The 13,941-nt window shown below is 41.1% G+C and overlaps 3 protein-coding genes across 3 annotated transcripts; 1 reads left to right on the top strand and 2 right to left on the bottom strand.

Annotated features, from left to right (window-relative positions):
• Positions 1-448: 448 nt before the first annotated feature.
• Positions 449-7,598, bottom strand: LOC120426222 (condensin complex subunit 3). Its single transcript, XM_039590957.2, has 5 exons — positions 7,347-7,598; positions 6,480-7,282; positions 6,229-6,420; positions 1,545-3,996; positions 449-1,481 (listed from the first exon to the last, which is right to left on the bottom strand). Exons 1-5 carry the CDS (start codon positions 7,497-7,499, stop codon positions 576-578), a joined length of 4,506 nt encoding a protein of 1,501 aa, XP_039446891.1. The 5' UTR covers positions 7,500-7,598; the 3' UTR covers positions 449-575.
• A 2,494-nt stretch (positions 7,599-10,092) lies between these two features.
• Positions 10,093-11,512, top strand: LOC120426360 (putative methyltransferase C9orf114). Its single transcript, XM_039591123.2, has 2 exons — positions 10,093-10,523; positions 10,584-11,512. The coding sequence occupies exons 1-2, from the start codon at positions 10,142-10,144 to the stop codon at positions 11,501-11,503; spliced, it is 1,302 nt and encodes a 433-aa protein (XP_039447057.1). The 5' UTR covers positions 10,093-10,141; the 3' UTR covers positions 11,504-11,512.
• LOC120426368 (mitotic-spindle organizing protein 1-like) lies at positions 11,500-12,040 on the bottom strand. Its single transcript, XM_039591129.2, has 2 exons — positions 11,882-12,040; positions 11,500-11,819 (listed from the first exon to the last, which is right to left on the bottom strand). Exon 2 carries the CDS (start codon positions 11,817-11,819, stop codon positions 11,553-11,555), a length of 267 nt encoding a protein of 88 aa, XP_039447063.1. The 5' UTR covers positions 11,882-12,040; the 3' UTR covers positions 11,500-11,552.
• Positions 12,041-13,941: the final 1,901 nt, after the last annotated feature.

Here is a 13,941-nt window from a genome sequence, read left to right as displayed (position 1 = left end):
TTAAAGACCTTTCATTTCGAAGATCTGACAACCCTATCAAAAGTTATTAGCATTTAAGTGTTATTTATACACTTTTTGAAGGCCGGATTTCAGATATCGTGATAGAAATATTGTCTGAATCTTCCATGCGAACTATCGTTGGATAGGTTTTTTTATCAGACCTTGCCGATGAGCCAGAAATATTGAATGTCTGCGAGCCCTATCAAAAGCCATTAGTAATAAAGTTGATTTGTTAAACATGTTAAGGGGGAATGTTGCTATTTTTACTGAATGTATTTACTTTATGAATGTGAGGAAGGCACCAACCTAAAGGTGGATTAAGTAACGTTTTTTTATTTTAATTTTTTTTTTAGCTCTAATATTTATAAATCCTATAATTTAAGAATTTGTGTTTCGTTGAATTTTTGCCGAGACGAAGATATTTTAAAGTGAACAAAAAAAGACATATTTTTCAAAATGACAAACATGTTATATTAAAAGAAGAAGTAACCTACATTGTGTTATATTACGAATCTTAAGAGGTACGAAATAGTTCATCCATCAACTCAGGTACCCTCTCCCCATCATCGTTTCCCTCACGACGTCGACCCCTTGGAGGACCGCAACGACCGCCGCGAGCTCGGCGTCCGGTTGCCGCGGGACAGCGATCCACTTGAACTGCTCGACAAACTCGTCCCCGAGGTACTGGATTTGGCCGCCGGTGAATCTGTTGTGGTGCTGCTCGACGTTTTGCCTCGACCCCGAACGCCCTTGCGCATCGTGACTCCACCTGATGTGGCAGCATCCCCCGAGGGCGACGGTTTCTTGGCCGGTGGGGAGAGCTTTTCCGTCGTGGTCGTAGCTCGCGACGATCGCGTGCTCGGGGACGACACGGCGGGGGACTTTTCCAGGGTTCGCCGAGTGGCGGTCCGCTTCTGGACGGGCGGAGTTGAGTCCTTCTTTGTTGTTGTTGGTTCTTCTGTGGATTTTTTGCTTTTTGAATCCGTTTTGGACTTTAGGTTGGCGGCGTAAATCTTGCGACGTTCCATGGCCGTTTTGGCGCTTTTTGGCGGTTCTACGGAAGTTCGCGTAGTTCGAGTTGAAACGGTGGCCGGTTTTTCCACTTCTTTCTTTTTGCTGGGTTCTGGGCTTTTCTTTTCCTTGGACGCTTCAGGAGTCTTTTTCTGCGCCGGTTTGGCCACTTCAGGCGCCTTTTTCGGTGCCGATTTGCTGGCGACCTCCTTCTTCCGGGTGGGGCTCGGTTCCTTCCGCGTAGGACTTCGTGTCAACGGTTCAATTCCGGTCAGGCTGGTGGATCCCTTTTTGCTGGTAATTTCCGTGAGTGATTTGCGCGTTTGAACCTTCGAGTTGATTGTCTCGTTACGGGCTACGCCGCGGGTTCGCGGCAGTGCCACCGGCGTAGTTCCCTTGGAGGCCTCCACCAGGGCTTTGGCGGAAGCTTTCACCAGCGGGCGCACCACGGACCGGTCAAAGCGGGAAATCTGTAAGGTTGAAGGCAAATGTTGAAAACGATTCAAAGTCATCCCTGGATGAAAACAGCTTACCGTTGCATTCGGCGATGGTCCGACCTCCTCCAAACTGCCATCTAGCCGTTTCCGACTGCTCGCCGGCGATGATTCGTCCGACGAAGCCGACACGGCTTCTTCGCTGCTGCTCTTGGCCGCCGGTTTCCGCTTGGTGGGAGTGCGCTTGACCACCACCTCCGGTGACGACACCACTTCCGGTTCCTGCTCGGGCTCGCGATCTTCGGGAGCCTGCTGCGTTTCCGGAATTTCCAGGTGCAGTATCGAGCGGTCGCCGTCGAGCGAGGAGTCGGCCACGCTGGTGTCCTGCGTGGACGGAATGGCAAAGGACGATGCTTCCAGCGGGGATTCGCCGGGGGCGGATTCTTCCGCTGGTGGTGGTGAATCCGGTTCGGGGGTTGGCGTAGGTTCTGGCGCTTTGTCAGCGGCTGCTTTCTTTTGCTGCTGCGCGCGCAATTTTTTGGTGGCGTTGGCGTCCGGCACTTTGAAGATATCTTTTGGGGTGGACTTTTCGGTAGGCGGTGCGAAGTTCATCGATTTGCGAAGGGACCTCATGCCGGAAGTGTTGCCCGAGCCGAAGGTGGTTGGGGTCACCGGGGAAACTGGCGTGGCAGCGGCGGTGTTTGGTGCCTTTGCTGGAGATTTTGGTGGGGGTTCGTTGTCTTTGTCCAGGGATGATTTGTTGATCAGTGGGACGATGGATTCGCGGGGAGTGCTGGGTTCTTCTTCGGCAACTTCCGGGGCCTCTTCGGCGTCGGAGTTTTGCTGTTCAGCTTCCTGGTCCTCGGCAGCGAGCGGAGGAGCTCGGGTTGAGGAGAAGGTTAGAGGTTCGCGGTAGGTTCCCTGCAGGATCTGCTTGAAGTCGTTGAGGTTTTTGAGGATCTTCGGGTCAAGCGTTGGTTCTTCGCAGATCTGGGTGGTGCAAGTGATGAGATCGTTTTTGAGCATCTGATCGTCGGAGATCTCCAGCGTTAGCAGTTCTTTGCTGAGCAGTTTGAGTAGGTCTTTGTACGTAAGGTTGTCCTTCATGACTTCGAGGAAAGACATGGCGATCGTGTTGTGCGGGTTCAATCCTGGACTGCAAAACACCGGTTTGGTGGAGTTGATCACGAATCGCAGCACGTGATCCGGTTTGACCTCGTGCAGAGGATTCTCGTTGGGCGCTTCCAGGATGGTGAACAGGGTCGTCAACAGTGCCTTTTGTAGGATTTCCTGGCGCTTCTTCTTGATCAACGACTCGTGGAAGATACTCAAAATTTGCTGCATTTTCGGTTCCGTCGTCGGATTGAAGTACTTCAGCAGTAGCTTGGCCATGATGTCCGGCGAAGTGTAGTGACCTCGAACGATCATTCGGCAGAAGCCGTCCACGATCGCCATGCAAATGACGCTGTCTTCGCACGTCTCGAAGAAGTGAGTCATCATCTTCATCAGATCAACTCCAGAGCCGGTGTTTGAGCTATTCGCCTCGTCGTCCTGGTCCAGATAGTCACGCGTGTTGAACAACTGTCGGGAGTTCTTGCGCGATTCGTCCTTCTTAGATTCCACGTCAAAGTGCTCGAATCCGTAACGATCGAGCAGCTCGAAAATACCCGAAATCGACGTCTCCCAAATTCTTGTGCAGTGATTACGGAAGAACTGCTGGTACAACAGCTGGAACGTATCCTTGGACAGACCATCGTACAGCATGCTGAACGTGATCGAGCACTTGAGTGCCCAGTCCCGCGTATCGATAACCGATGATTCAACGTACCGACTGATGAACGTCTTGTTCAGCTCGCACACGATCGGCGTCAACGACTTGACCGAGCTGCTGTTCACCAAATAGTACAAAATCTGCAGACACTTGTTGATCGTTGAATTGGTAATCTTCTTGGGCTTAAGCATCGACTCTCCGAAGATCGAACCGTCGCCAGCCGACGAAACCTTCATCAAGATCGGCTTCAACAGTGCAGCGTACTCATCGTTGGCCGCGGTCAACTCGTCCGACACTCGCTGCGCCCCACCATAATCCTTCTTGTTGACCTTGTCCATCTCCTGCTCCTTCAAGTCCATTATGTTCAACCGCAGCGATGAAATCTTCATCTGCAGACTCTTGTCCGGGTTCTTCTCCAAGTACTCATCCACCAGCGATCGCGACGAGTTGGAAACGTCCGCCCGCGAGGGTTCCAAAATCCCATTAATCAAATCCACACAAAACCGGAACCGCTCCTCCACATCACCCACCAACCGCTCAAAGATGGTCATAATAGTCTTCACATTGCCCTCGCCAAGATCGCCACAAGCGAGCATCTCCGCCAGCACCTTCTTCAAATTCTCCCGCCCGACCTCGTCACCCAGGTCGTACGACGCCACAATCTCCAGCAGCACCTGCATCATCGACTGGAAGTACATCTTCTGCAGCTTGTCCGTCGTCATCGACGGATCGTCCGCCAGCTGCCGGATGTAGTTGCACAGTGTCGGCGTGTCCGCGAAGCTGCAACAGAATAAAAATCATTTCAAATTCTTAACAAGTTCAGATTTACAGGGTGACCACTCAAATCCCATTTTCAAATTCCCGTCTTTTTCCTGATTTTTCATAAACTCAAAAAATAGGCATTACTTATCTAAATAATGATTTAAACAAAAAACTCTTTATAAAAAAAGTTAATATCAACCATCGAAAAAAATCTAAACAAATTAACTAAATTCAAACTACAGAGTGGATTCGCTAATTCGAATAGAATTGGCACGAATGACAGCTGTCAAAAGTTTGAAACCACGTGATCGGAAATTGCCGAACAATGGTGTTGAAACGTCAACATCAGTTTGACAACTGGTTGACGGTTGAGTGCTATTTAATTCAAATACGACGAATTAGCGGACATTCGAAGTAGCGAATTTCGAATTAACGAATCCACTCTGTATTTACAATTTTCGTAAAAAAAGAAACTCAACAACAAACTTTAAAAATGGAAGCACTCATTATTTTGATTCAGAGTAGAAACATAAACAAATAATAGGCTTTGAAAAATAACTGAAAGCTATTTTTCTAAGGATAAAATACTTATAATTTATAAAACTGGAAAACGTATAGTTTTTTGATACTTCATTTCAACTCGAAATGGCAAAAAGTTAAAGATAATTCAATTTTATTCTTAATTTTAGTTTATTTAAAATCATAGAACGCTTAAACATGATTACATGATTTCAAAAAATTAAGAAAAATATCAAGGAATCCGTTTGATTTTTTTTAAGTTCCCTGCTAAATTTTGTAAATTTTGATTTGGTTTATCCAGTTGTTAGCATTTAACTATTTTAATTTTTTCAATGAAAAATTCAGTTTGATAAGATTACATGTTTTACAACTTACTTTATGTGAAATGTTCGAAGAGAAAAATTCTTTGAACATAATTATCGCAATAATTTAAATCAAAATTTCTTTTTTTTGTTTTTTCAATTTTTTTTCATGTTACAAAACGTAATAAAGCTTTTCAATTTTTGTCGTTTAGAATAAACAACGATTGAATTTTATTCGATATTTAAGTTTTCGAAAAACTTAAAACTTAGCTTAATATATAGTAATTTACCCATACTCACAAAAAAAGTTCAAGATAAACTTTTAGAAAAAATATTTGAAATGACGTTAAAATTACGTTCCATTTTTCTATTAGTTTTTAACTATTTTTTTTTTTGTTTTTAGTTAAGTTTGTTTGATAAATAGATCTTGTTTAATAAACAAAAAAAAAAAGTAAAAATCTGTTGATTCATTAAAAATATTATGAAAATCTGTGTTAAATTCATTTAATATTTAAAAGAATTTCTAATGTCTTAAATGGCCTTTTCATTTTGAAATAGATTGAAATAGTGAAAGGAACCTTAAATTTAACCCTCTACAACCTAACCCCGCCTTTAGACGGGCTTCGATCTGAAAAATCGCCAAAAATCAATTTTTCAACCAATTTTTAATCTTTAAAATGAATTGGTAAGAAGAACTCTTGAAATTTTAGAAAATTTTAGGGTTGGAAGTTTTACTTGTTTTATGTGACTTTGCCAATGTTTTTAAAAATGTCATTTTTTTAGGGGTCAACTTTGGCTGTGTTTTTTATTAACATTTCCTATATTTTAAGTAAAAATAAGTATGCAGTAATTTTTGTAGTGTCCCAGACTATGCCTCTACGCATTTGTTTACAATATAAATGATAATGGTGCCATTCTATAGCAGAAAAAAATGAAAAACAAGTAAAAAATTGAAAAAGTGACTGTAAAAACATGAAAAAATTAGATAGGCAAAATGTAATGATAGGAGGTTTTAGAATAGGCCAAACACTACCAAAAACAAACATAAACTAAACAAGATAAATGAAAATTAAAATACTAAAAATAAAACAAGAAAAAAATAAAACAAGAGAAGTGAAGTTTTTCGTAGAACAAAAGTTGCTCAAAATGACCTCCTAAACACGGGAAAAATACAAATTTTCGAAAAAAAAATTTGGGCAGTGGAGGGTTAAAATAAGTTACTTGAGAAAAATGTAGTAAATTTTATTTGAAAATTGTAAAAAAAATATGACAAAATTATTCAAGAGTTAGAAAATAATTTTCAAACAAGTATGATTGAGATTCCCGGCTTTTTCCCGATTTTGGAGGATTTTGGCGAATTCCCGACTTTTTCCCGATTTTCCCGATTTCCCGACTTGAGTGGCCACCCTGAATGATTTAATAAACTCACGTCTTGATGTAGTTGCAGAACGCCGTCAGGTCCACCATGTACGCGTCCAGCTCGTCCGACTCGGTGTGCTGGAGGAACTCGAGCAGCGCCTGCCAGCAGATGGCCGTCTCGATGGTGAGGTTCTCCAGCGGGATCGTTTTGTCCTCCTCGCGCAGCCCGAGCATCGTGGTGGCGTCGTTGATGCCGTATTTTCTGAAAGAAATTTCTTACTTAAAAACAACATATCTTCACGAAGTTTAAGTCAAACTCACGCAAAGATCTCCCCCAGCGCCAGCTTGGCCGTCTTCGCGAACCGTTCCATCTCCTTCTCGTCCGCGTCGATCTTGAGCGCCTTCACGAACGCCACATAGTTCTTCTGGTACGACTCGAACCACTGCGGAATGAGCACGTTCTTGACGACCCGCTGCACCTTATCCGAGTGGTCGTTCAGGCCCTGCTCCAAAAAGGTCAACCGCTGGGCCACCTTGTACTGCTTGACCGGGTAGCTGCTCATCTGGATGTACGTGTGGCGCCGGACGCGCTCGTCGACGTCCCAGAGCCGCTCCAGGATGTACGGAATGGTCCGGTAGTTGCGACCGAGCGACGTGATGACCGCTTGCCGGACAATCGGCGACACGTCCGACTCCATGTGGAATATGTAGATGCGGAACACGTCGTCTTCCGGATCTTCCGGGTTTTGCAGCCGTTGCAGCGCCAACACGGCTTGGACGCGAACCGACGGCGTCACGTCCCGCATTCGTTCCAGATGATACTTCAGGATCCGATCACAGATGTCATCGTCCAGCGATGCCTCCGGTCCCATGGCGTTCAGAACCATGTTCACAAACTGACAGATCCGGAACCGAACGATCGCGTTTTGGCTGATTGTGGACAGCAGAAAATCGAAGATGGCCATGATCAGCGGGTGGGTTTCCTCCTGCTCGCAGTAGATCGGATCGGCGATAAAGGTTGCGCACAGCTTCAGTCGATTGTTGGCAAAGGGGTTGCCCTCTTCCAAACACATCGGCGCTTTCAGCGATTGGATAAACGACCGCATAAACGTATCGTGAGGCATCTGAAACCAAGAACATTCATTTACATAACTTTCAAACAAAACAAAAAAAAATCATTAAACAAACCTTCTGATACAACTCCTTCAGCTTCTTGATCAAATTTGGATGGTTCTTCTCATCCTTCTGCCCATTCAGAACCGTTTCGATCAGTTCAAAATTAAACCGCGGCTTCTCCGGGGACGTGGCCACCACCTTGATTTTACGCTTCCGCGGCGGCATCTTCTTTCACGGGTTCACAAATCGAAGGAAAAAAATTGCAGATTGATAACCGACGCGCAACTCGATGATGCTTCCAATTTGATTCTGTTGAGCAATTTGCGCCGCTTTGGTTTGTGTTGTCGTCTCTTTTTTGAATTTTGTCCAACTGTCAGTTGGTTTCGGTGCAGCGGTACGAGCGGACAGGGGTGGCAGAAATTTTGGTTCTGAGAAGAAATCTGTAGCAAAGTGATGGGAAATCTGCAAAGACGGCTGAAAACGAAGAACACTCGCTTATTTTTTCAAAAGGTCCTGCACAGCAAATTCTGATGTTCGATTTCAGTTATTATTTACTGAAAACTGCACTACTGAAATTTTCAGTTAGTTTTTCGCTGAACTTCAGTTAACATTTGTATGGAGCTGTCAAAGTTTGCTGAAATATCAGCAAGTTTTCATTTACTGATTTCAGTAAATTTAACTGAATTCAGTAATGAGAAATTGGTGTGTACCCACGGCGCGCATTGTTTGTTTTGAAAAACTAATCTGGAATCAAATTTTGCTTTTTCTCGCATAAAGTATAGCTTTACTCGTCTAATATAATTAGATTAGATTAGATTATATAAACTATAGCCATACTCATATAATTTTTCGGACTAAAGCGGTGTATGCACATCGGAAGGAACCGGTCAAGAAAAATTTCAAATGGACAGCAGCGGCAGCGAAAGTAAGCCAGAGAGGGTGAAGATAAGCCCCAAGAAAACGCTCCCTCTCCTTTGTTCTGCTGTTCGTAATGCTGTTTCTTGACCCCTTTCCTTCCGATCTCCATACTAGCCTTAAAGCTCAACAATCAAAAATAAGACAACGAAAATATTTTTTTCGTGATCCGATTACCCAAAGTGAAATTCTGCCAAGGCCTTAGGATAACTCGAGTCTGGATTGTAATTTAAAAAATTTCAACAATTTCAAAAAATATTAACAAAACCAAAAGTTTAAAAAAAATGTTTTTGAAAAAACTTATTTCTAGAGTTTCACGCTTGGTTTGTATACAAACAAAAACAAACCAAACATGAAACTCGTGAAATATTTTAAGTGTTTCAAAAACATATTTGATTTTTTTAAAACTTTTGATTTTTTAAATATTTTTTAAAATTGTTGAAATTTTTGAAATTACAATCCAGACTCGATTATTCGAAGGCCTTGGCAGAATATTACTTCGGATAATCGAATCATGATTTATTTTCGATGTCTTATTTTTGATCGTTGAGCTACTACTCTAAGGTCATTCAGACTTTTTTTTAATTTAATGGCAACGATAAAATATTGTAAAATTGATCTACTTTAATTCTAGTCAACCAACAATTTGAATTTGTGTTAAATGGGGTCGCAGGACTCGAATTTGATGTTAAAAGTAAGAAAATAAAAATACGTTTTGTTTTGTTCATGATTCTACTTTCCGAAGTCCCATACAAACCTTCGGATAGTCGAAACTTCGGATAATCGTGGCTTGGGATAATCGAGTCTGGACTGTATCAATTTTTTTATATTTTTTAAATTAGCAATTTTTATAGTTTTTACAATTTTGAAATTAGATGTATTACAATTTTCTAAAACTTTGAAAATTGTTGAAGTTTTTGTATTTTTTCAATTGCTTATTTTTTTTTTTTATTGATAAAAACATTTTTGTTTTTCTTTCTGAAATAAAACATTTTTGGTTTTCTTTCTGAAATAAAACATTTTTGGTTTTATTTCTAAAATATTTGATATTTTTTAAGTTTTACATATAGTTTCGAATTTGAATTTATCTGTAATTTCTTCTGACATATGTAATTTTTTGTAATTTTCATACATTTTTAAATTTTTAAAATTGTTAAAGATCTAAACATTTCTAAATTTTTTAAAACCTTTGAATTTTTAATTTTTTTATGAATTTTGATTTTTTTTAAATTTTTTATGAATTTGACATTTTTGAAACTTTGAAAATTTCAAAAGCTTAAATTTTTTTAATTTTTAAAATGATTGAATTTTTTGTAATATTTAAATTTTCTAGTTTTAACTTAAACAATATTTTGATTTACATGAAACTCTTAAATTATGTATTTAATATTTCGATATTTTTGAAATTTTTGAACCTGGCTTTAAAAATTTCGATCATAAATTCTCGATAGCAACTCATTATTTCGTCGCTTGTGTGCTATCTTTTACAGTAGCTTTGTCAAAGATTGTACAAAAGCGACGGATTGTCGATGGTAGTTCGAGATTTCAAGCCAAATATTTTATTAGCGCACCAAAGCAAAAACCGCACTTCGAGAAAATCGTTGTCGAAAAGTGGTCACAAAGTGGTCAACTGTTTAGGTCTGTTAAATATTAAGGCACAAAAGCGCTGTTGACTGTTTATTGTTTTGTTGGCTCTTTAGTTTAAGAGTTCATGCTTCCTCTCGGGTTGACCTGATGCGCAGTAATTTTGTTGGTCGGTGTAATCTTGCAAGATACTGCAAATCGAATTTGTTGATTTTGGCAACCCTGCCTTACCAAAATTTCAAAACATTTTATTTGCAGCAGCACGCTCGAACATCATACCGAGGGATTGGTCATCAGCTCGCGCGTTGCACGTGTTGTTGTTTTGATTGAGCGCAAGTCCCAAAAACGCCGCGGAACACGACGAAACCATGAAGACTCCCAAATCGGACAAACCCATGCTGAAGCTAACGGCCAAACAGCGCCAGGACCGAAAGGAGCGCAAACGCCAGCAGAAACACGCCCGCCACGTCAAGCGCGTCCAGAAGGAGTTTGCGGAGTTGGACCGGGAGAAAGCGGCGGCAACGGCTCAGGCGGAGTTGCAGGTGCGGCAGGTTTCGGAAGTGGGTCTGATTTCGACGCTGAGCATTGCCGTACCGGGGTCGATTCTGGACAACGCCCAGTCGCCCGAGCTGCGGGCGTGCCTGGCGGGGCAGATTGCGCGGGCGGCTTGCATCTTCCAGGTGGACGAGGTCGTCGTGTTTGACGATTGTGGGTCCGGGAATCAGGTCACGGAGAAAGTGGGGACGATTGGTGAGTTGGTTGGTTTGTGGGGTTGGATCCAGTGGAGGATTAATGTGATTTTTTTTGCAGACACCGCCGAAGGAACGACCTCTGCGCGTCGTTGTTGCGTCCAGTTGGCGCGAATCCTGCAATATCTGGAATGTCCCCAGTATCTGCGCAAGTTTTTCTTCCCGATCCACAATGACCTTAAGTTTTGTGGTCTGTTGGCACCGCTCGATTCTCAGCACCACCTGCGGCAGGCCAGTGAGTTTGAGTTCCGCGAAGGAATCGTTACCAACAAGCCGACCAAGAACGACAAGTCTTCGTTCGTGAACGTTGGTCTGCTGAACGATGTCCTTGTGGACACAAAGTTAGATGTTGGGGTGCGGGTCACGGTTAAAATGCCAGCCGGGGTTGATCTAAAGTCGAAGAAGATTCGAGCTATAGTTGTTCCGCCGTCGCAACCGAGACAGGATACCGGAATCTACTGGGGTTACACGGTCCGGATCGCCAACTCGTTGTCGCAGGTGTTTACCAAGAGTCCCTACAAGGGTGGGTACGACTTGACTATCGGAACATCGGACACCGGAACCAACGTACAGGAGCTGGAACCGAAGAGCCTCAAATACAAACATGCTCTGGTCGTTTTCGGAGGAGTCCTTGGCTTGGAACCTGCGCTAGACAACGACGCAAAGCTGACGGTAGACAAAGTGGACATGCTCTTCGACGAATACCTCAACACGGTCCCCCGCCAGGGTTCGCGAACCGTTCGCACTGAGGAAGCCATTCTGATATCGCTGGCCGCCCTCGGAGAAAAACTCGCCCCGGAAAATCAACCCCGCGACTTCACCAGCTTCGAGGCCATTCCCCAAAGTCAGGACACCGGCATTCAGCAGTACGCCTTCAACGAAAAGCGGAAGAAACCGACGGTTGGACCACCGGCGGAAGCGACTCCCGCGAAGGAAGCCCCTAAAGCCACTTCGGACGATGAACTGTCGCGATTCGATTAGTAAATTAAACGATTCTTTATTCAACCCAAAGCAACTTAATCTCATCTCATTAACCGTCCGCCTCGATGACGGCCATTTCGCGCCGGATCTGCGTTACGACCTCGGCTAGCGCCTGCGGGTGGACACCGGCCTCGAGCAGTTTGACGCAGATGTCGAGCGCCTCCGGGGTGAGGCCCGTGTTCAGGAGCTGCGATATGTTCTGGATGTTGGCCCGGATGGTGGCGGACTGCTGCAGGCGCAGGTACAAATTCGAGTGCTGGCCAAGGCCGTTTTCCTGGTCCTGGTTTGGTTGGGTCATGGCACTGTGGATGTGCATCTGCGAAGGATGATTTGGAGGTTAATATGTGACCCATATTTGTAAGATATTACGTTACTTACATTTTAAATACTGACGAAAATGTATGAATTAGCTTTAACGGCTTTCAATCTACAAATCACGCAAATTTGCACAAAATTTCAACATTTGTTTTCAAATATCTGCGAATGTTTATCGATTTTCAAATAGACGAGACAGTGTTGCCATATTAGTCATTTACGTTATCAAATCAAATTCATAAAAAGTCTGTAGCTAAATATATGTGGCGCTAAAAAAACACAACCACTGAAAGTTAAATATTTAAAAATATGTCTTTCATCAACATGGAAAATGAATGAAATATGCGCTTAGGGCATCTCCAGCGCTGGGGTGCAAATCAAATTTGCACCCGGCTCATGAATACCGAGATCAAATTTGCCACCTTGAAAAAACTCCGTCATCCCCACCGCTAGGGTAGCAAATTTGCCACCGAAACAAGCCCACCGCGGGGGCAAATATGGGTTTTCATCATTTTTTGCTTTCGTTTACCTTCAAAATCAATAATTATGTGTTGATTCATGCCTAGAAATGCTAAAAGTTTATTAAACTTTTTAATCCTATTGAAAATTTCAAAGAATTTCATTTTTTGAAAATGTCGAAAGGTAAACGATTTGCTACCCGATTTGATTCCCAGCAAATTAGCTTTCGAGTTTGCCCCCGAGTCTCCCACCGCGCGTAGCAAAGCAGGTATCAAATTTGATCTCAAGTTCATCTGTAGAAGAAAAATATGTGTCGGTACCTGTCGGGTACTCATTCGGCTTGCCGGTGGCAAAGTTTTGAATTCGTGTTTCGGAGATTTTTGTATGTCTGCTCTTGTGTATGATTCAAATACTCAAAAATTCAAAAAATTCAAAAGTTCAAAAATTCAAAAAATTAAAAATTCAAAAATTCAAAAATTCAATAATTTAAAAATTCAAAATTCAAATATTGCAGAATTCTAAAATTCCAAATTAATAAATTAATTCTATATTTTTTTAATTTTTGAATATTTGAATTTTTAAATTTTCGAATTTTCGAATTTTTAAATTTTTGAATTTTTGAAGTTTTGAATTTTTAATTTTTTAATTTTTTAATTTTTTAAATTTTTGAATTTTGAATTTTTAAACTTTTAAATTTTGAATTTTTAAACTTTTAAATTTTAAATTTTGAATTTTTAAACTTTTAAATTTTTAAATTTCTGAATTTTTTGAATTTTTGAATTTTGGAATTTTGGAATTCTTGAATTCTTGAATTCTTGAATTTTTGAATTTTCGAATTTTTGAATTTTTGAATTTTTGAATCCCATTTTAATCACTCTAAGCCGTTCGACCAATTTTCATCACATTTGCCATTTTCCGCTATTAGGGGAACTATACCCTTTCTCAGCCTATTTCTATTATCGGCGTATCAGCACTTTGATCATGAATTACAGCTTTCATAAAGTGTTTTTGACTGTTCCAAAGTTATAAATAGCTCAAACAAAAGTGAGCAAGCAACTCTCCATTGTTGATACATCTGAAAATGTTGATTTAATAGCGAAAAACGGAAAAGTGATGAGAATTGGTCGCACGGCTTAGAGTGATTAAAATGGGCATATTTCCCCTAAATTAACATTTTATGATGTATCAACAATGGAGAGTTGCTTGCTCACTTTTATTTATTACTTTTGTCAGTTCGGTATGAGCGCGTTTGACGGTGTGCGTGTTCAAGGTTTTTTGGGGAAAAAGATTAAAGATGTTATACAAGCGTGTATAGTTTAAATTAAATAGATTAAAAACGTAAATTAAAAAAAAATAACAATAATTTTTAATTTTTAAAGAAATCAATATCTTAAAATTTCTTGATTAAATTCTAAAACAAGAAATACCAATTTTTTTCAAATTATAACAACATGAAATTATGAAATTATCAAATAATGAAATTATGGAATTATGAAAATATTACATAATGATATTATGGAATTAGAATATTAAAAAAGTTTAAAATAAGGCTGATACAAATGTATTAAAAGTTTTTCTTAATTTCTTAATTTTTTTTTAATTTCTAAATTCTTTAATTCTCAAATTCTTAAATGCTTAAGTTTTTCATTTCCTAAATTCTTAAA

This window comes from Culex pipiens, chromosome 3 (genome assembly GCF_016801865.2).
Source record: "Culex pipiens pallens isolate TS chromosome 3, TS_CPP_V2, whole genome shotgun sequence".
Lineage (NCBI taxonomy): Eukaryota > Metazoa > Arthropoda > Insecta > Diptera > Culicidae > Culex > Culex pipiens.
Note: the sequence above shows the minus strand (reverse complement) of the source record. Positions and strands in the feature narration are given on the sequence as shown.

Excerpts from the sequence above, each read along its gene's own strand:
- LOC120426222 (XM_039590957.2), bottom strand. The coding sequence starts at position 7,499 with ATGCCGCCGCGGAAGCGTAAAATCAAGGTGGTGGCCACGTCCCCGGAG. Across the intron at positions 6,421-6,479 it reads GCGCTGGGGGAGATCTTTGC|AAAATACGGCATCAACGACG; the intron begins GTGAGTTTGACT and ends AATTTCTTTCAG. Across the intron at positions 1,482-1,544 it reads GACCATCGCCGAATGCAACG|ATTTCCCGCTTTGACCGGTC; the intron begins GTAAGCTGTTTT and ends TCAACCTTACAG.
- LOC120426360 (XM_039591123.2), top strand. The coding sequence starts at position 10,142 with ATGAAGACTCCCAAATCGGACAAACCCATGCTGAAGCTAACGGCCAAA. Across the intron at positions 10,524-10,583 it reads GGAGAAAGTGGGGACGATTG|ACACCGCCGAAGGAACGACC; the intron begins GTGAGTTGGTTG and ends TTTTTTTTGCAG.
- LOC120426368 (XM_039591129.2), bottom strand. The coding sequence starts at position 11,819 with ATGCACATCCACAGTGCCATGACCCAACCAAACCAGGACCAGGAAAAC.